The following is a 21614-nucleotide window of genomic DNA, read 5'->3' as shown; positions in this document are numbered from 1 at the left end:
ATCATAGCCTGCAGCTAACAGAGGGGGATGATGTTTTGTGGAAATTAGTCAGTTTCTCACAGTGAAAAGTCCCTGCTGGCTCAGCTCAAACAAACGAAGATAGTACCTTCATTCACTACTGCTGCATTTTATTTAAATTAATGACTTATTTTACATTCTGAGCATTTGAATAATCACATGTTTATTGTGGATACTAGCATGACTCATGACTTTGGTGTGCAGTATGCACATCCAAGGCAAACTGAAGGTACCCTTACTGAATGGAGAGAAGGAAGATTACTGAATAGACTTGCTGCAATTTTTCTTTTATAAACTCATCAATGTCATCAAGAGATATATAAAGAAGGTCAGAGGGAAGACAAGTTTGAAGTATGCTAATTTCACTTTTAAGTGTGCTTCACAGAAAACTTAGTGTTAACTTGGCATTCATAGTTTAAGATACTTATCTTCTTTTTACAATTGTAGATGTAATTATTACAATTGCAATCATTACAGCGAAACATTCTTACAACCTGATACAAGGTGACTTTACATTTTTAATGGTTACATTCTGACCTCTAATGGCTGAAATTGTAATTACAGATTGCTTTTTATGGACAAATTTTTTTATGCTTTTCTTTGAATGAACAACTTGTATTATAATAAGGGCTAAGCCTGTTATTTGTCCTTACATAATTTGAAAATGAAATTCAGCACGTTTAAAAAAAATCAAAAACACAAAAAACAAAAAAAGAAGAGAAAAATAATCGATAACTGATTTTCGTTTGATTTTCACTAGCAATCGATTGCTCTGGTCTTGAGCTCTCTGCCGCTCTGGTTGTTTCGTCATATTTTCTGGCGCCAAAACAGACTGTAAACATAGCGGAGCTGGGTTGCGTCAATAACAGTTTACTAAAAGTATTTTTGTTACTGACCGCTTTACAGATTATTCAAACGTAAATGGACACGCAGTCGTATTTTCCCGTACCGCCTGGGGTGGGTATGGAGGAGAATTTCCTGTCTTTGGACGATATTTTGCTCTCTCATGAGAGACTTCCTATCCGGACAGAGTGCACTTTCCCTCGGCTTGGCTTTCTGGAGAAGTCGAGTGACACGCAGGACATCCCGGAGGTCGGTAAACACATAACAGTTAAAGTTTTGCGAATGTATTTATGCTAAAACAAGTAAACCAAAAGTACCGGAATCGCCCGTTTATCTTTTTCACAAAGCTACTTACATCTCGCTAAACTTCATTCATATTTTTGATACTTTTGTTTATGTCATTGTATTTATAAAGGGAGAATCTTCGAAAAAGCAGTTTCCAGCGTTCAAGGATAGACAGGACTCGCGTGTAAATTCGGCGTATTTATAAACGCGAACAACTATACCAGTATCAAAATTTCTAACTTGTGTATGCTTAAGCTTCAGCTAGTTAGCATCGCAAGTGTTCTTCTTCAGTCGGCTACCAGAAGGTGGTACTAGTCGTAAAAATCTACTACTAAACAAATAAACTACATTTGAAAAGCAATATTTCTAAGTACATAAAGGAGCAGGTAACGTCAAGCCTTGCTGTAGGTATTACAGTAAAGTGAACAGTGCTTTAGTACATGTGAGGTCTTGGAGTTCTTAAAAAATCCGGTGTACACCAAAACACACCCCTGTAGCACTATTAGAGCTCCAGAGAGCCGGGGTATTGTTACTCCATCACTGTCTTTTGTTTCATCCCAGGGTACAAAGATGGAGCTTCCTCTGTGGCTGACCAAGGGCCTGTACGAGAGGAAGAGGAAAGTGGTCTCTGTGGAGCTTCCTAAGGTGTACAAAGAGGGTTGGAGGACCGTGTTCAATGCTGATCCCAACGTGGTGGACCTCCATAAGATGGGGCCCTACTACTATGGCCTGGGATCCCAGATGCTGCACTTTGACAGCCCAGAGAATCCTGAGATCGCACAGACTTTGCTGCAGGTAAAAAAAACAAACGTTAACATGGAGGTAATCAAGGATGAGAGAGACCAGAGTGTTATATACCTATGTGGTATGTGACTTTTGTTGCCATGATGCCAGGGGCCTGTTCTTCGTACCGCGCTAAGTGAGTTAGCCGGATTAGATTGTTGACGATTTCGCGTGATCCTGGATCGTTCGGTTCCCCGAAGCCCATCCGGGACTTGCTGTCATAGCAACAGAGCCGTAAGCATAAACCTGCTGGGGAGCAGGTTTACTTTATGTAAACAGGATTAGATCGCGGCCACGCAGGTATGCCCGCGTCATTCATACGAAAGCAACAGCGATATTCCACCACTGTTTCACCATAAATAAATAACATCAATGTAACTAAAGACAATGCAGCACCTGATCCATTTATTGATTTCACACAGGTCATTTCCTAAAAAAGGGAAATGTACTATTAACATTCTATTACATGTATGTGATTATTACAGATTTAATTCATATTTCAGAGTAGTAATTGTAAATTACTTCGTGTAATCAAGATGAGAGACCACGGCTATAAAAGCGAAGGTGGATTTGGGAAGTCTGTCGCAGCCATGTCCTGTCCGTATACGCGAGCCACCCATTGCGGAAGGTGCAAGATTGATAAGGAGAGTCCTCAGAATTCAGCGTATATTGCGGGATAGACAGGATCCTTTAGCTCAGCGCGACAGTGTGCTCATAGAGAGATATCGATTTTCCCGTGAGGGTATTATTCACTTAACCAACTTGTTGACGAGGGGGTGCAGGACCACCACCTGTCTTTTTTTTTGCTCTGCCCTTTTCTTGGTTGCTGTTATAAACAAACAGATTATTCCAGGGTCTCTTTCCAAGAGACTAAAAGCAATATAAGTGATAAATATTACCATTCTGTAGGATATTCTTATATTTCACTTTTACCTGTTCCCATGTTCTAGTGGGTCCTGTCGTGGCTCTAATGTGAAAGAGGATAAAATATAACATATTATAATATAATGTAATATAATATTGGATAATATAGTGTAATATAATAAATCTACCCTACCGCCTACTGGTGTTGGCCAGAGGGGCCGATGGCGCGATATGGCAGCCTGGCTTCTGTCAGTCTGCCCCAGGGCAGCTGTGGCTACAACTGTAGCTGCCTCCACCAGTGTGTGAATGTGAGAGTGACTGAATAGTGGCATTGTAAAGCGCTTTGGGTGCCTTGAAAAGCGCTATATCAATCCACTCCATTATTATTGTTATTATTAAATTACTTACGAGTTTAATTTGTCAGCAACTTCCTGCCAGCCCTCGCTCCTTGCTTTTGCAGCCTTTGCAGTGTTCCCTTGCGTTCTGATTAAACTCTGAAACTCCTGAAATCCCTCACTCAAGAGTTCTTGCTCTGCTGCCGAAAAATACCGAGCCGAGCGCGCTCCGTCGACATTTTCGCCGACCAATCAGAGGGTTGCCGATCAATGTTTCTACTATCGATGCGTAGCCCCTTTTACGACACCCAGTGATGTCACATTACTGCGTCCAGCTGTACTAATCGTCAACAGCAGGTGTGTTCGGGGAACCGGATTAGCGCGCTCACGGTTAGCGCGATGGTTTGGTCTTGGATGTTTCATTTGATCTTGGATGTAGTAAGCGACGTACGAAGCACAGGGCCCAGGTCTCTCTTGGAAATGAGATTTTTAATCTCAATGAGATTTTTTACCTGGATAAATAAAGGATTAATAATAAAAAAAAAGAGTAGATCTGCATCACTGAAAGTGCAAAATAATCCTTATTTATCTTTTACTGTCCTGCAGTGCCTGCTCCAAAGCATGTTAGGTTCGACTTAAGAAATTAACAGGTGTCTGGAAAATAGTGTCACCATCTTTCAGACCTCTGTCTGGACTAGGGCTGCCACAAACGATTATTTTGATAGTCGACTAGTCACCGATTATTTATGCGATTAGTCAACTAATCAGATCATCATCCACTGGACGTAAAACTACAGCTTATTGCACCAGCAGCATCTGCTCTTATATAACTATCATTAGCTTACAGCTTTAAGCTTTTAAGGTGCTAACTAAAAATAAAGACAAGATGATAGTTTATTCAATTTTAATGAAATTTGCAGATTGTTTCGGTGAAGTTTAATAAACTCCTTGCTATCTAAAATATAACAGGACACCGGAGTATATTCTCCAGCATCTCACACTTCTGATAATCAGCTGTCTGCTTGACGTTTATTCAGCTGTGTAAAAACTAACTTTAATCTCAGCCAAACCGATTTACTCAGGAACAAATAAAATACAAAAAAAAAAAAAAGCCAAACAACAACATTTTTAATTTATCTAAGTGACTCATATATATTTAACCTGAGTCGCGAAAGACGGCGGTGGGTTTGAAAACAATTTGCCGGGAGTCCGGTGTTCTCACGGCGCTAGTTAGCCTAGCCCCCGGCTAGCTATCGAGCTAGTGGGTAACAGACGTCTCCGAAAACGTCGGAGCGCTTTTGAAAATATGTGGTGTCCTGATAAACTGAGCCGATATTTGAGGTTTACACAGCTACATTCTCGCCTGAAAATATGTTAAACGTTTATTTTGTGACCCAGAAAGAATAATAAGAGTAACATTAAAACTAACTAGCTACCGCCATTGTTGGAAACTAAGCTGGGCCGCGCTATGAATTCTGGGACACAGCTGCTTCTTCTTCTTCGGGGTTTAACGGCAGCTGGCATCCTTGTACATGCTGTGCTGCCATCTTCTGTTTCAGTCCGTTATTACACTCTTAAATCCTGCTATTATTCCTGCGTCTTTTGCGATCTTACAAAGCTTCAAACGACACGTCGACTATTAAATCAGTCGTCGACAATTTTGATAGTCGACGTAATCGTGACTAGGGCTGAACGATATATCGCATTTGCGATAATATCGTGACATGATCAAGTGCAATTTTCTAACCGCAAAGGCTGCGATTATACTCTGGACATGTCCAAATTCATGGGCTGCATCCTCCTGAGGCCGCATTTGTAGACCGATTACGTCACAGCGACGCGCCGAAGGCTGTCCAAATTACTACCATATCCCAGAATTCATAGCGCGGCCCAGCCAAACTCCAGTTTCCAGCAATGGCGGCCGCTACTAAGTTTTAAAATTACTCATACTAATCTTTCTGGGTCACAAAATAAACTTTTAACATATTTTCAGGCGAGAAAGTAGTTGTGTAAACATCAAATATCTGCTCGGTTTATCAAGATATCCCATATTTGCAAAAGTGCTTCGACGTTTTCAGAGGCGTCTGCTACCCACCAGCTCGACAGCTAGCCGGGAGCTCGAGGGTTACTGATGCGGCCGAGAACGGCACAACTCCCGGCACATCATTTTCAGATCACCGCGGAGTTTCGCTGCTCGGGTTAAACGTAATATATAAGTCACTTAGACAACCTAAAAATGTTATTGTTGGGCTTTTTTCAGTGTTTTGTTTGTTCGTGAGTAAATCGGTTTGGCTGAGATTAAAGTTATTAGATTAGATAAAATAAAACTTTATTAATCCCCCGGGTGGGTTCCTCCTTGGTTTTCACACAGCTGACTAAACGTCAAACAGAAAACTTATTAAACAGAAGTATGAGACAGTCGAGAATTTACACCAGTGTCTGGTTATATTTTAGATAGCAAGAAGCAGACGGCCGAGTTTATTAAACTCCACCGAGACAGCGGTGACGCTAATCAGAACTAGCCTTCTGATTAGCTAATCAGAACTAGACCGTCCAATTTCACGCCTTTAAATTTTAAAGGCGTGTTTGTGTGTGTGTTTATACAATTGCTATTATGTTTGCACTTTATGTGTAATGTTACTGACTGCAGAGATCAGTAAGATGTGTGTATTTTTTATTTATTAGTTTTATTTATTTAATATTATTTTTTAATTGAATGACTGTCTAGTAGTTCACAGATGTCGAAAAACTGAGTGTGGTAAAGCCACTGATTTTGTTTATGTATATTTCTGCAATCTGCACATTGCACTGACTTTCATTTTAATGTTTACACCAGGGTTCCTTGTCAGCACTTTATGCTCAGATGTTTGTAAGCTAAAAATAAACTATTGTGTATGTTCAAATATACTGTTGTGATTGAAGAAGTTAAATAAAAATGTCAGTCATCAATTCATGCATCACCTCATGTCATCATAACAGAGGTCTGTCTTCCAGGAAAGAACAGTTTAAAATTAATGTAATATAGTATTGGCCATACTATATGATGTATTGCTTGTCTTTGTTTAATAATACAGAAGACAAAGACCTTAAAAAATAATCGCATATCGCATCGCAATCGCAATATTGGGGCAAAAAATCGCAATTAGATTATTTTCCATAATCGTTCAGCCCTAATCGTGACTAGTCGACAAATCGTGGCAGCCCTAGTCTGGACACGGTATGAGTGTCTAAAGTCTTAAAAACATTATTGAGAAGAATAGATTCTTAGGAACTTAATTCTGCTGTTGTTGTTGTTGTTGTTGTTGTTTTTTTTTTCTTTTTCATTCTTTGTTTTGTTTTTTTATTTATTCTGTAGGGAAATTTTAAACACTTTTATTGACCTATTGGCCTGGTTTTATTGATCATAAAACCAGGCACCTAAGCTGTGTCGCCGATCTTATATAAAATTTGTTAGTGAGCCTACTTACTTCTTTGATTTAGGCTTCTGTGTTTGTCCTTCACTAACTTGCCTTATTTTTCAGAACTGCAGCTGAAACAATATAGCCAACCTTATCTTAGATACAAGTAAATAACATTTTAATTGAACTAAATACAGTTTTAATTACAGTCACAGCCGCCTGTGTTTTAATGATAGAGCTGTGATTGTAAGAAGTATAAGCGACACACGTTATGGTTTTTTACTCTTATTCCATTTCATTGGTCACGCACTCCAAATACTGACTCTTTTTGCGAATGCTAAATCGTGGCTTGTTGAGTTTATAAGCACCTTGGGGTGGCTGTTGAGCCTGATCACCAATGTTTGGTTAAGTGATGCCAGCAGCTGTGGCTCAGGTGGTAGTTACTCCATTGGTAGGACGGTGGATCGATCCCCGACTCCTCCAGTCAGAAGTGTTCTTGGTCAAGATATTGAACCCTCGTTTGGCCCGTATGTGTTGAAGTGACTAGGGATAGACAAAAGGCCTGTGTGAATGTGTGTATGATTGGGTGAATGAAATTTGCAGTAGAAAGTGCTCTGATTACTCAACTGAGTAGAAAGATATTATAGAAGTGCCAGCTTTATCCTGTATATGTTAGTATTTGCCTCAGGTTTCATCATGTTTAGTATGAGCAGCCACCATTGTAACAGGAAAAAAGGAAACACAGACTAAGACCCACTGTAATAATAGCAGGTGTGTGCTGCACAGCCATGAAATAATACATATATAAATCAGACAGAGGTTTTTATTCCACATGACATGTGCAATGATTGATTTCCTTCATCAAGGACACAGCATGTCTGCAGATTCGTGAAAACAGTGTGTGTGCGCGCGCTATGGGAGGTGAGGCAGACCTACAGGAGAAGTACAAGCCATTAGCTTCTTGTGGTGGCAGATATTAAGTGGACTCTTCATTAAAAGCTCAACATTTTAAAATGAGTGCATGGGTGGAATTTTAAGTTGCCACCAGAGTTTTGGATTGTCTGCGTATTGATCTTTGTGTACAGATGGTTTGTACCTGAGCAGCTCATTTTATTGCCACTCATAATATTTAAAAAAAAAAAACTGAAGGAAAACAAATGAAAGAGTCCAGCTTAAGCTGTCTATACCGACGGCCCATTCTGACTGTCACTTTCTACTCGTGTTTTGCAAGTGAGGATAATTTCTGCACTTTGTATGAGGTGGAAGATGGAAAAAAGAAATTGGAGCCTGTGTTTGGTCATCGTGACTGCGATCGCCTTTGAAACATACTGTCACTGAAGCCTTTGCATGGCTCTTGTATCTTTTCCGTTCCTGCTACACCTTTTTGTCCTTGTCTTATTATCAAAGTGTCTGAAGGTCTCAGAGTATCTTAAAGCATTCATGTTGTTTTCCTAAAACCTCCTAAATGTGGTGTCTGACTGCTGCTGGCAGTAATGCTGCTTAATGATTTCCAGGTAAACTGATCCTTGTGTGATGTAAGTTTAATATGCAGGCTTGAAATAACTCCATCCATCTTTTACTGTAAAAGTGCTTCCATTATTACCAAAAATGCTTCCTCCAATAGAAATTCAGGGTGTATATAATTATAGTTATCGTGTATATCATGACTATTCAGACTCAGCTGCTGAAATATTATATAACATGCAGATTTGGTAACTGGACTGACTCTTATGGAGTGCTTTTCTGTTATGCCTGAGCACTCAAAGAGGAGCAGTCTTTACTGAAAGCCACATTCACACAGTGCCACTGAGCACATGCTGACTGTCACACACACCGGTCGATGGAATCGGCCAATTAGAGTTCAGTATCTTTGCCAAAGAACATTTCAACATGTGGACTCAAGCAGCCAGGAATGGAACCAACAACCTCTGTTTGGTAGACAGCTCGCTCTACCTCCTGAACCAATTTCGACACTTTTTCTGTAGTTAACCAGAATGACCGAGGCCATATTTCTTAGCAAGCTGTGCAGATGCTTATAGAGAAAGCTGTGCAGTTTTAACCCATTTCCAATCAGGAAGATATTACAGATTTACTTCAATTATTCATTTTTTTAAGCTATTAGATAACAAGAATATATGACTGCTTGTTTCCTTGGATGGCCTAAACCTCTTTGAGGGTGCAGGAATTAACTGAAAAGTTTGAAACAGTTGTGTTGGATACTTCTGAATTTTTCTAAAAAGTTATACTTTGGATACAACAGTTTTGTTTTCCCGCTGAGGAACACCTGCATGATGTTTTTCAGCTCTGCATGTGTAGCTTTCTAGATTAATTGCTAATCTGAATGAAGAGGTTAATGTACAGTTTTGTTAAAATTGCTCCCAAAACAGATTTTTGTAACTTTTGAACACGAGCAGAACCATTTGATTAAACACGTGAGTTACTAAATGCAGAGGGTGATAAATGGCTTAAAAGGAATGTATTAATCGTGGACATTTGTACAATGTTTGATGGAGAAAAGGTGCAGAGTGGTGCATTAAAAACTGTCCAGAATTCACGAAATGTGGTATCTGATTTCCTCCCCACTTGATGAGGCACAGAACGTTTCTCTGTTTTAAGCCCTGTTTCAGTCTTCTCATCCTCTGAGGTGCTAAGCCCTCCAAATAAAGGATTTCTGCTGGATTAACACCAAGATCAAACGCGTGCTGATGGTATGTTATGCGTTCCTGGACCAGCAGGGGCAGACCACTGTTCTCTCTGCAGCCAGACATGAAGTTTTTCCTTGTAAAGAGGTCACAGTGTTTCATGGCTCTGATGTCACCTTCTGTGTCAAGCAGAAATCTGAACGTGAGATTTATTTGTTGCATAAATGAACAGATATGAGATTAGAAAGTGAGTCTTTAACTTTGTGCATGTGTTACTGCACTCTTTAGTCTTGTTTAAGGAAAGAGGATTTGTCCTGGTGTAGCTGACTGACAGAAGCAGCAGCCCAGACGTTTTATTAAAAATGCTCACAGGACACACATTCACTGATAAACCAGTGTTACTCTCTTCATCACAGCTAGGGGGTGCAGTCAGCTCAGGAAGTGTTACAGTGCTGCTGTTACCAGGCAGACTCACTTTAACCTGACTCTGACACACAAACAGAAACACATGTTCAGAGTTCTTTGCAGCCTCTCATAACTCAAACTGTTAGAAGCTGTAAGATTATTTTTAACGTGAGCACAATAGCTTAATCTGTCGTGTTGAAATTTATCAGTTATGAATAGGGATGGGTATCGTTTAGGTTTTATCCGATACCGGTGCCAAACCGGTACTTTTGAAACGGTGCCGGTGCTCAAACGGTGCTCAAACCGGTGCTTAAAGAATGGAGAACACAAAGTTGGTCCAAAAACCTCTCATGTTCAGCTGGTTTTTTGTAAAAAGATAACAATGTTAGCCTTTTCTGCAGCTATGGGGCATATATGGTATCACTCTTGGCTGGAAGCAGTGCTTAAACAATGGAAAAAACACAAACTTTGTCCAAAACCTCTCATGTTTAACTGTTTTCCACTTTTTCTTTGGTCATTTTAGCCTTTTTTGCCAGGGTGAAGGGAGTATCTGCCATCAAACAAGAGGACAGCCGCATGTAGCTATGACGATGTTTGCTAGTTCACCTTACCTGCATTAATGTAATAACATGGTTAGACTACTCAACGTAAATTACACACGAACAACATTAAGCTACTCACGCAGAGAAGAACGGCTGCTGCTGCCATCATCATCCTCATCATTTCTGCTACACTGACAGGGCTAGGGGCCAGGACTCTCCTCTTCGTGTTTTTGGGGGATGTTGCTAACTCCGGGTCCGATAACAGGCAACCCACCCGCAGTAGATGTGCTCGGTGTGAGGTCTCGCAGCAAGCTATCAAATACGGCGCATTTCTGGGCTTTTAAAAAAAAAACGCTATGCGTCGCCAGGTGTTTCATCGGATTCGAGGTGTTACCTCCTTTGACAGTATCACAGTATCAGCTTATAGCACTTGTTGCTGCTGAGTTTGCATATTTTGCTGTGAAGTATAGCCAGGCTTTTGACCGCTTCACCTTGGGCATTTTTAATCTGTAGCTCTGCTCTAAAAAAACGTACGTACCTGGACCCGCCTACTATCCTCGGAAACGTAAAACGATTGGCTAGAAGTGTATCACAGCTTGGGAAAAATAAAGCACCGAAATGTGCGCTGCCTTTCGGTCTGGTTACTACCGTTTGTCAGAACCCCTAGTTATGAATAATGCACGACTGCATTCTGACTGAAAAAATAGAAAACTAAAGGTGGCAATCAGTCTGGTGGCATAGTGATTGACAGAAAAATAACAGTTTGTTGTTTTGTTTTTTTTAAATTGTTTAAGTTTCTTGTTGAAATAGTAATTTTTTTCAATGTTCGAGTCACACATGTTAGTATTGATCTATATTGTCACAGCTGGATCTATAATATATTTGTGTGGCTATCCTTCTGTGCTAGAGATGCACTGACCCACTTTTGTCCAAGTCCTATCTGATATCGATACCATTACTTCAGATATCTGCTGATATTGAATCCTAAATTATTTCCTTGGGAATTAATAAAGTATTCTGATTCTGAAATACTAGTAATGAATTAATGACGTAATCATCCCCGTGACAAAATCACGTGCAAACTCCACACAAAGGCCTCGGCTGGGGTCGATGCTGATCGCTGTGACACCTGCCTCCCAACCTGTAATCCGGCCTTTGGAGTAAACTAAATGTTTATTCCAAAAGCCGGGTTAAATTAAAATATCCTGGGAACAAACCTTAATGCTCATGTTGACGTACTTGGATGACCCACAATTTCATTTTGTTCTTCCTGTGAAGTTGTTTTTTTTTTTTTTTTTTTTTTTTTTTTTTTTAAATGTGAAATAGAAAAAGCAAATTAACTGTTATTGAAAATAATCGTTTATCTTTTTTAATTTAATGTTACAGCTCAATGTAGCAGCAACGGGGAGAGCCATGTTTAGACACACTCTGATGTTACCGCCAATATTTTTGAGATCAAGTTTTTTTCTTCTTTTTTTTCTTCTTTTTTTGAAGCTTTGAAGTTTTGCCTGAAAGTTGAAAACATGAAATTCTACATGTCTGAAGTTTAGCATTAAAATGATTATCAAAGGTGAGCTGTGTTGCACAAACTGGGTCACTCTGATTGAAAACTTTGCAAGCATGCCTAAAATGTAAAATACATTCACTGCTTGGTGAGTTTCTGCACATTAAACTTTTCCTGCTGTCCTCCATCCAGACATTTATCGCTCGCTTCAGGCGAACCATGGACTCCTCCCAGAACGCCTACAACGAGGACACGTCAGCGTTCGTGGAGCGTCTGGACTGTCTGGAGAAGGCTCTATTCAGGTCTGGCCAGAGCGGCCTAAACGGCTTCCAGAGCTGGGAGAAGGGGCAGGCCTCGCAGCTCACTGCCTCCAGCCTGGTTCTCAACTACCGCAAGAGGAAAATCACTGATGTTCAGCCCTAGCCCTGCTCACCCGCAAGACTCTTTTTAGTGCCGTCTTTGTCCACGGACCGCTTCTTCCCCTCAGCCTGAGCCATGCAGGAAGTGTTGAGACGTGGACCCTGTAAGGAGTATAAAGACATTTCTATTTATTTGTCACATTGCGTGCATTAAGAAGCTTCTTTGTGACATTTACACAAGTAAAGACTGTTTTTACCAGTAAAGATTCAAAACATTTGCTACTTTCTATCATTACAAGGCGAGTTATAATATCTTCTACTTTGGTTTGAATTTTTAAAAATCTAAAATCAAAGCAACGTTATGAAGATATTCATATTGTGATATTGGTATTAGAGCAGGGCGATATGACCAAAAATATTTATCACGATATACATTTGAAAATTTGCGATGATATAACTGACAATATAATTGACACCAGACAAAATACTTTACAACTCCACAACTTTATTAGTGCAAAAAAAACAAAACATCATTGTGTTTTCACTTAAACAAGCAGCTGGGTTTTTTTTGTTTTTTTTTTAAATGTGCATTAAAGTTATATAAAAACTGTAAATAAAATTTCTTTCAAATTTTTTTATGCCCGCAGCACTTAAAAGGGTGAGCCAACACTTCAAGGTTCACCTGTATCTGAGCGTATTTGAGGAAAATTCAATTCAGTTGCTGTGAGGTGTTTTCTGTTCTAAGCTAAAAACCATACAATAATATAGACAAAACCTCAACAATCAGATGACCTCATATGAGCAAGGCGACCGTGGGAAGAAAAACTCCCTTTTGACAGGACGAAACCTCTGGCAGAATTGAATGGAATTTTATTTATACAGCGCCAAATCACAACAACAGTCACCTCAAGGCACTTTATGTTGTACAGTAGATTAGAGATGGCACGATACCACTTTTTTATATCTGATATCAAAAATTTTGATATCTTCCGATACCGATATGAATCAGTTATAGTGGTTTTTTTTTTTAATATCTTGCTGATTTTTGTATAAGTTCATACTCAAGTTACAAAAAACAAACAAACACTAAAGTTATTTTGTTATACCTGTATGCAAAAAAAATATACTGCACCCAAAATATTTCATAGTTCAGAAATACTGATCAAAACCTACACCATCCTCCCTATTCTGGTATTTTAAAGAGTAAGCAACCTAACTAATAGGGTTGCAAACTCAAGCAAAAAAAAAAAAGAAATGGGGGAACCCCCCACCCTCCACCTCATGATGCTTAATCGACGTAATCAACTTTAATTTCATGCAGTGTGGGGAAAAAATGGACAGAAATAAACTATTTTTCAAGAATAATTAAATAGATTCAGCATCTTTCTTCAACAGAATTGCAGACTGCACAGATGGAAAAAGTACTATAGCTTACTAGGGTATATTAGACTTAATAGTTACTATATACAGTAATTGACTTCTATACATTTTTCATCAGATTAAAACTTTGGGTGTAAGATTCGGATAATTATTTATTAAAAGCTCGACATTTTAAATGAGAATAAGAAAGAAAAGTATGACTTTGTGCCCCCTTTTCCCTGTTAATGCCCTATCGGCCCCCTTGGCTAAACTTTGCTAGATCCGCCCCTGCACAGTTACCAGCCGTTAGCTGCGTAGAAAAAGATCCTGGTGTAGAAAGTAATATTAAATAAATTCTAACAACAGCTTATCAAGCTTAAACGTGCTGCTGTTGTTCAGCCGCTGGTTTCCTCTTTCTGGTGCGAAGTGGGCGATAAACAAACAAGAGAGACGGACTCGCGACAGAAAAGCCGATCAGCTGATCACTGATCAGTTTCATGATCGAAGTAGCAGCAGGAGAGGGAGGGAGAGAGAGGCAGTCGCTCCATATATCGGTTGTTAAGCTTAACGCGGGAATGCTTTACAAACATTCAGAGATTGACTTACACACTTGCTTTACTTCTCTCGGGGATAACTTTGTCGGAGATGAAATGCCGGGTTGGTAGCGAGGCTCCAAATGCTCAACCAGATCGCTGAGAGGTCTCGCACGCCACAGCCGCTCTATCACGTGACGCATACTGCTCCGATGTGCTAAGGTTATGAGGCGAGTTACGGAGTGTTGCAAGTTTTTTGAGGTGCTTTTTTGATATTTAACGGATCTGATTACATTTTTTATTTCTCTCTGATATCCAATCCAGTAATTTAGGTCAGTATCGGACCGATACGTAATATCGGATCGGCCCATCTCTACAGTAGATCCTACAATAATACATACAGAGAAAAACCCAACAATCATATGACCCCCTATGAGCAAACACTTTGGTGACAGTGGGAGGGGAAAAACTCCCTTTTTAACAGGAAGAAACCTCCGGCAGAACCAGGCTCAGGGAGGGGCGGGGCCATCTGCTGCAACTGGTTGTGGGTCAGGGGAGGGAGACGGGACAAAAGAGATGCTGTGAAAGAGAGCCAGAGGTTAATAACAACTGATGATTACCTTACCACCCCAGCTTTTCAGACACTTTGACACAGTCTAGTAAGCTGTTACGCTGCCCATGCTTTCTGTCAAAAGGGCTGTTTAGTTTCTTTGCATGGTAACTAACCTCTCCTGACAGATGATGCAGCTGAGGGCTCCCGCAAGATCTACATGATGTGGTGATTGACTGCACTTGTGGGTAGCTGTGATTTGCTCCATAAAGGCGACTGAACAGTTTTTCCCTCTAATTATCCTCCTTGCTGTCAATCAGTCTTTGATGTCACACTTCCACCATCCAGAAATGAGTCAGTCGAGTCTTTTTTTTTTTTTTTAGATAATAATTATTATTTATCCCTGTATTTGTACAGGAAATTCATGCATTAAAAGGTATAAAATAAAGTGTCTTTGCATTGAATTGCATACTAAGAATCACTAGTTAGCCTAAAATAAATGCAATCAGACCGTTGGAGGAAATCTGTCAGGCATGAGTAGAACAAAAGACCCAGAGCTGACTGTGAGGAAACATACTAATCTCTGCACTGTTAATACAGAAGGCAGAAATGCTTTGCATTTTGTTTAAATATAAGAACAGTAAAATCTTTAAATATCAGGTGACATTGTGCCTGTAGGAAAAGAAATCTAAACTGTTTCGAGTCCATTTTCTGCTGCTTATCTGGACGCCGAGCAAGCCAAGACATCACTCTCCCGAGCAGTGTTTCCCTGCTCCACCTTAGGGATCGTGTGGAGTTAATTGGCTAGATGGGTGTATACTGAGGTATCCTACTAGTTGGATGCACTTGAACATTGATAAAAAGTACCCAGAATGCATCTTGATCAGATGTCTGTACCACCTCAGTGTGAAGGAACAGGGACTGTTTGTCCTCTTCTCACCTCACCTCACCACAAAGAGCCAAGACTTCCTACAGTGGAAACTCATTTAGATTTTTCTCCGAGCGCAGTCATGCTCTGCTATCTGTCAACCATATCGGTGTGGGACAACGCCGCAATTTCTGCTGACTCTGCACCGATCTACCATCACGCTGACTCTTACAGCGATTAACAGCATTGATTTCCTGACCTCAAATGAATCCCTGCTCCCCATGCAGGCCCGTGTTGTGTTTATTATAAATCATTGGCTTTAAAGAGAATTCTTTGTATTTGGGCTACGCATATCTGACATTTCTTGGTTAATGATCATCTATAAAATGTATTAAAAAATATATATAAATCACAAGTTGAGAGAAAAGTTTTCAGAGAAAAACATTTATAGTGTAGAATCATTCTGGATGCAGCTAATGAATATTAGCTTTAACAGAGAATCATGTGATCTCTCCAATTTGGAAAACACACAAAGACAACAGTGCCAAAATTCCCAAATACTCAGGAAGAAGCTCAGAATCTTGGCATTCTCATTATCGTTCATCCTGTGCTCAGTTTGGATGTAAAACTGCTTTAAAATGTTATATTACAAAGGTCTTTGGTCTTCAACGTGACGGGAGGCCTGCAGGCACTCGAACAGTGAATACTGCACAGAGAGTCTCCACAGTGTGCAGATTGAGGTCACATCTATGCCAACTGTTGTACACAGTGAGCCGAATCTGTAATAACCACCTGCCGGGCACCAAATGCTCTTAAAATGTGTCTTTGGTAGAATTACCAGCGAGGGTCGTACACCTTGCAAACCACACAGTCATGACAAGACTTTCAGAAACAGTCTTTAGCAAAGCTGTGGTAACACTCCAAGGAGCTAAAAGTTGCTGTTGGATCCCTACAGATCCTCACAAACCAAACCAAACAAACCAGCGCTCCATGGAGCTGAAAGAAGGGGTTTATTTAAAAAAAACATTTAATCACTTATTAACCATTAAAACACTTTCTTTTATGCTAGTTCATTTATAGTTAATATATAAAAAGTTAAAAGATTAAGCATATTATACAAACATGAAACAAGATATTTAAAAGTCAAAAAACAAAACGGTAAAAACAGAGAAACGCCCACTCGCACAGACACATGAATATACAGTGTTCAGCATAAATGAGTACACCCACTTTAAAAAGTACGAATTTAATCAGTAGGTCAATGAACAAAAGGACAATTTCCAAAATGTTCACAAGGCTGAGTTTTATTGAACACTTGTTTAACTCCATAACATGAAATTAAGCTTATTAATATAACTTAGATCACAAAATCTTCAGTTTTACTCAAATTGGTTAAAGCAAAAATGAATACACCCCGCAACAAAAACTACCACATCTAGTATTTTGTATGACCACCATGAGTTTTAAGGACAGCACCAAGCCTTCTAGGCATGGAATGAACAAGATGGTGACATATTGCAACATCTATCTTTTTCCATTCTTCAAGAATAAGCTCTTTTTGAGCCTGAATGCTGGATGGAGAGTGATGCTCAACTTGTTGCTTCAGAATTCCCCACAGGTATTCGATTGGGTTCAGATCAGGAGACATACTTGGCCATTCGATCACCTTCACCCTGTTCTTCTTCAGAAATGCAACAGTAGCTTTAGATGTGTGTTTTGGATCATTGTCGTGTTGGAAAAGTGCACGAAGTGATGGCAGCATCTTCTCCTTCAGTATAGAGCAGTACATTCTTGAGTTCATGATACCATCAATGAAATGCAGCTCCCCAACACCAGTAGCACTCATGCAGCCCCACATAAGGACACTGCCACCACCATGTTCCACTTTAGGCACCATTGTCTTTGAAATGCATGGTGCACAGGTGAGTCTAATGCATCTCATTAGACTCACCTGTGGTTGAATGCCTGTTAATTCGAATTTTGTAATCTTAATTGTGGCTTTTCTCCTAAGACTATAATTGGGGTGTACTCATTTTTGCGGCATGGGCTTGAATGAATTTGTTAGGAAAATCACTTTTTTGTGTGCGCAAATTAACAAATCTTATTTGCAATCAATGGCCCACATTTGTGGGAGTATTTTGTAGTATGTCATAGAAAATGTTGATTCTGAAAGGAAACTAAAGTTTTTCTGACAAATGAAGCAGGGTGTACTCATTTATGCTGAGCACTGTATGTACATTTGTATATACAAACCATGGTTTTATATCCTGTCTCTTTAGTTCAAATTCTTTGTGTTTTTCTTTCTATCTTAACTTCCTGTATTGTTCCTTTCGATTTCTGCATTGATGCACTTTGTAGGTTTAACCATTTCCTGGTTATTTGCTTCACTCTATTTATTCTCAGCACCCTAAATACTGTGTGATTAGTGTTGATGTGCAACAATGAACATAATAATATAACATTTTCATTACCTCGACCCCCCCCCCCCCAAAAAAAAAAAAAAAAAAATCAATAATGTATCAATGAAATGAATCTCAGTTGCTTCCTAGTTAAATAAATGTTAAAGTAAATTAAAATGAGATGAAATTAAAGGACGAGTTGGGAGACGATCCGTAGAAACCGCCTTCCTGTGGAACAACGCTGACCCCAGCTGGTGGGGAGTATCCTCTGTTTAAAGGTCTCAGATGCCAGCATTTACTGAATCGTCTGTGTATCCACAGCACGATGTAGCGCTGTCGTCCCTCTAATCAAAAATTACTACATTTCCCTGAGCCATGATTCATTGTGAAAAATCCAGTTATAGGCGATCTGAGCACCAGTTGCCACAGAGTGAGCATTTTCACTGGAACTGTTACTACATTCATCTGATTCCCATTGTAGCCCGGTTAGTGTTTTAACAGATAAACAAGCTTAAAGATAAAATAAAAGTTATTTTATTAAATGTGGGACTTTGCACCTCAGACCATCTGGTGTTTTATATTAGACGGTTCACAGGTGGAACTCATAATGTTAAGGGTGGGGTTGTTCAGTATGACAACGACAGTGAGTTTCTAAACATATCAGGGGCTGAAACTGGTTCATCTCCAGTAAGCAGTATATTACACAAAATTCCTTCACTGAACAATGAGAAAGAAGACGCTGAGAGAAACACTCAGCGTCGAAGGAGCTTGGAAAGAAAAGCGTCTGGACTCTCACCTCTTAGACTATGATGACCTGGAGGACTGAGAACCTTCACAGATTAACTGGACACTGCAGTTTGGGCTTTTGAACCTCGAGCTTCAGAAAATGTCCAGGGGCATCTGGGTCCAAATTGTCTGGGAGTGGTTTTTGCGAAAGCCTCGTTAGAGGAACTGGCCCACATATTTTAGCAAATTTTCCCCTGACTTCCTTTTTCAGCCTGGAGGTTGATGCTTGGTGTCGATGTGCTCTACTTTGCCCTCTTAAAGTTACTGCATTTCACTGCTAATGCAAACTCAACACTTACAGTCATCTCTCCAAATGAAAGATTGTAGTGTTTTAGTAGACAGAAATTCTTTGTCAAACAGTTGGATTAAACTAAAGAAATGACGTGATCTGTACTGGATAGGTGTAATAAAAAGCCAGGCTTTCTTTGAGTTAGCTGGTGTAACAAAAATGAAATCTCAGTCGGAGATAACAGCTATCCTTGGTAGTCCAAGCTTACTGCTTTAGGTCATTTGACTCCTCTTCTTCACAAACTGAACCTACAAAGACATGTTGAGCAAATTATCACCAAGCATAAAAACATATTTATGCATTTTCTACATACCCAGGTGGATGCATACAAATTGACATGACAATGTGACAGTTTGCACAACTTACTTTACTGCACAACTTCATTAGGTGGCATTATTGACACACAACAGGTTGCAGGTATAAAATGTAATTTATACCTGCTTTTAGCCATTTATATAAAAAAACAGTAATAATGTATAAACAAACAAATAAAACCGCCCAGTGCTTGATTTAAATAGCAGACTGCATGATACAGATTGTTTTTACTGGATTACTTTGTGCACACAGGTAAAAGTGTGTGTGAGTTGGTGTGAGTATTCAGCAACATCCAGCTGACTACTGTAACGGGTCATGCATCAATTTATGTGAAAAAAAAGATGCATGTGAGCGTGTCCTGGCTGCAGTGCTGCCCTGAAGTGTTAGCCACGGGTCACATAATAGGAGTCAGAAGATAGGTCAGTGCTGATGAAGATATTGACATTGCCTCTGGGCTGTAACTGTTGACCCTGCTGACAGAGAGAGCACTAAACAAAGAGCCTTCACCACATCATTGCTCGATGAACCCGAGGTGATTTGTGTTCAGTGTCTGTTCTATTTTCTCCTGTGACATAACTCGGTTTATGTGGTTGGCCAAACCACTCATTACGACTGCTTTGATGGCATTTTCAGATCCGATGCCCTTAGGCTGCAGAAGGCTGGGAAATGAATATAAAATTAGATTCTTAATATGATCTAGTTGAGATGAATGATTCTTTCCCAATGTGGGTCAGTCAGTGATGACAGACACATAATGTGTGACATAAAACCAGAGCATGGAGTCAGATTTAAGCTCTTGTGGAGCTGCTGGTGCAGTGGGGGAAATGACTCAGCTTAAAATAACTGCTGAATGATTTTGTGCTGTGACCTCCAGGTTTCTCTTTGCACGCTGGTTGCAATCAGCTCACCTGTGTTGCTGCGGCTCTGTGCTTTACTGCTCTTTGTAGAACTGCGAGTTTTGATATATGAGCAGATGTTACATGAGCCGTCATGGCTGCTTTCCAACCTTGTGGAGGGGGTGGAGTTTGGTCAGTGCAAATAAAGAGCATCATCAGCTTGAATGCCAGGCTGTACCAGTCCAAAATAGTCCATCACTGTAACCTGAACCACAATAATAACAGCAGCACATCATGTACAGAGCAAATAACGATTAAGACATGACATTTCTTCTCCTTCTTTTAGCTGCTCCTATTAGGGCTGGCCTTGGCAGATTATCACACCATATCCCAGCATGCTCCTCTGTCACACCAAACCTCTGAATTCCCTTCTTCACCACATCTATGAATCTTCTCTGTGGTCTTCCTTTTTTCTTCCTGCCTGGAAGCATGCTTTGTCCAGTTTATCCACTTTCCCTACATCACACCTTTCTCACGCACTATGTGTTAACCTTAAAAACCTCTCTGCATTGAATCGTACCTGCTATTAATCTCCATCTCTCTTCCACAGCATGTCTTTATCCTGTCTTCCTTCTCCCACCCTAACCGGTCGCAGCAGATGGCCCCGCCCCTCCATGAACCTTGTTCTGAGTTTTCTTCCTGTTAAAAGGGAGTTTTTCCTTCCCACTTTCGCCAAAGTGCTTGCTCATAGGGGGCCATTTGATTGTTGGGTTTTTCTCTGTACAATATAAAGCGCCTTGAGGCGACTTTTGTTGTGATTTGGCGCTATATAACTAAAATTGGATTGAATTGAAGTGAATCATAGGCGGTCTTACTACCATCTTGTAAACCTTCCCTTTCATTCTTGTTGCCCTTGCTGACCCCAGGTATTTAAATTTATCTAACTTCGCTACCTCTGATCTTTGCAGGTTTACTGTCACACCTGTCTAGGGATGGGTATCATTTAGGTTTTATCCGATACCGGTGCCAAACCGGTACTTTTGAAATGGTGCTGGTGCTTAAACAGTGCTCGAACCGGTGCTTAAAGAATGGAGAACACAAACTTTGTCCAAAAACCTCTTATGTTTTTATTTTTAGAAGTCTTTTTTTTCTGCAAAATGATAACCAATTTAGCCTTTTCTGTTGATACAACATACCTCCTTTGGTTGGAACTGGTGCTTAAACAATGGAAAACACAAACTTTGTCCTCAAACCTCTCATGTTTAGCTGTTTTTTTTTGTAAAAAGACAACAATGTTAGCCTTTTTTTTTGCAGCTATAGGGCATATATGGTATCACTCTATCAAATAAGAAGACAACCGCATGTAACTACAACGGTGTTTGCTAGTTCACCTTACGTGCATTGATTTAATAACGTGTTTAGCCTACTCAACGTAAATTACACACGAACAACATTAAGCTACTCATGCAGAGAAGAACAGCTGCTGCTGCATCATCACCCGTCATCATTTCTGCTACACTGGCAGGGCTAGGGGCCAGGACTCTCCTCTTCGGGTTCTTGGGGGATGTTGCTAACTCCGGGTCCGATAACAGGCACCACACCCGCAGTAGATGTGCTGCAGCAAGCTATCAAATCCCTAAATTCCTTCGGGATTAATAAAGTATTCTGAATACGGTGCATTTCTCGGCTTTTAAAAAGACG

General features: G+C 40.0%; 1 protein-coding gene across 1 annotated transcript; it reads left to right on the top strand.

The window, feature by feature from the left end:
- Positions 1 to 848: 848 nt before the first annotated feature.
- Positions 849 to 12357, top strand: gins3 (GINS complex subunit 3). The gene is made up of 3 exons (XM_085414891.1): positions 849 to 1110; positions 1708 to 1941; positions 11812 to 12357. The coding sequence occupies exons 1-3, from the start codon at positions 940 to 942 to the stop codon at positions 12040 to 12042; spliced, it is 636 nt and encodes a 211-aa protein (XP_085271017.1). The 5' UTR covers positions 849 to 939; the 3' UTR covers positions 12043 to 12357.
- Positions 12358 to 21614: the final 9257 nt, after the last annotated feature.

The sequence above is a fragment of the Rhamphochromis longiceps genome, linkage group LG7, assembly GCF_057381845.1.
Source record: "Rhamphochromis longiceps isolate RC_006_pf linkage group LG7, R_longiceps_female_GT1.1, whole genome shotgun sequence".
NCBI lineage: Eukaryota > Metazoa > Chordata > Actinopteri > Cichliformes > Cichlidae > Rhamphochromis > Rhamphochromis longiceps.
This window is presented reverse-complemented; position numbering and strand designations above follow the sequence as displayed.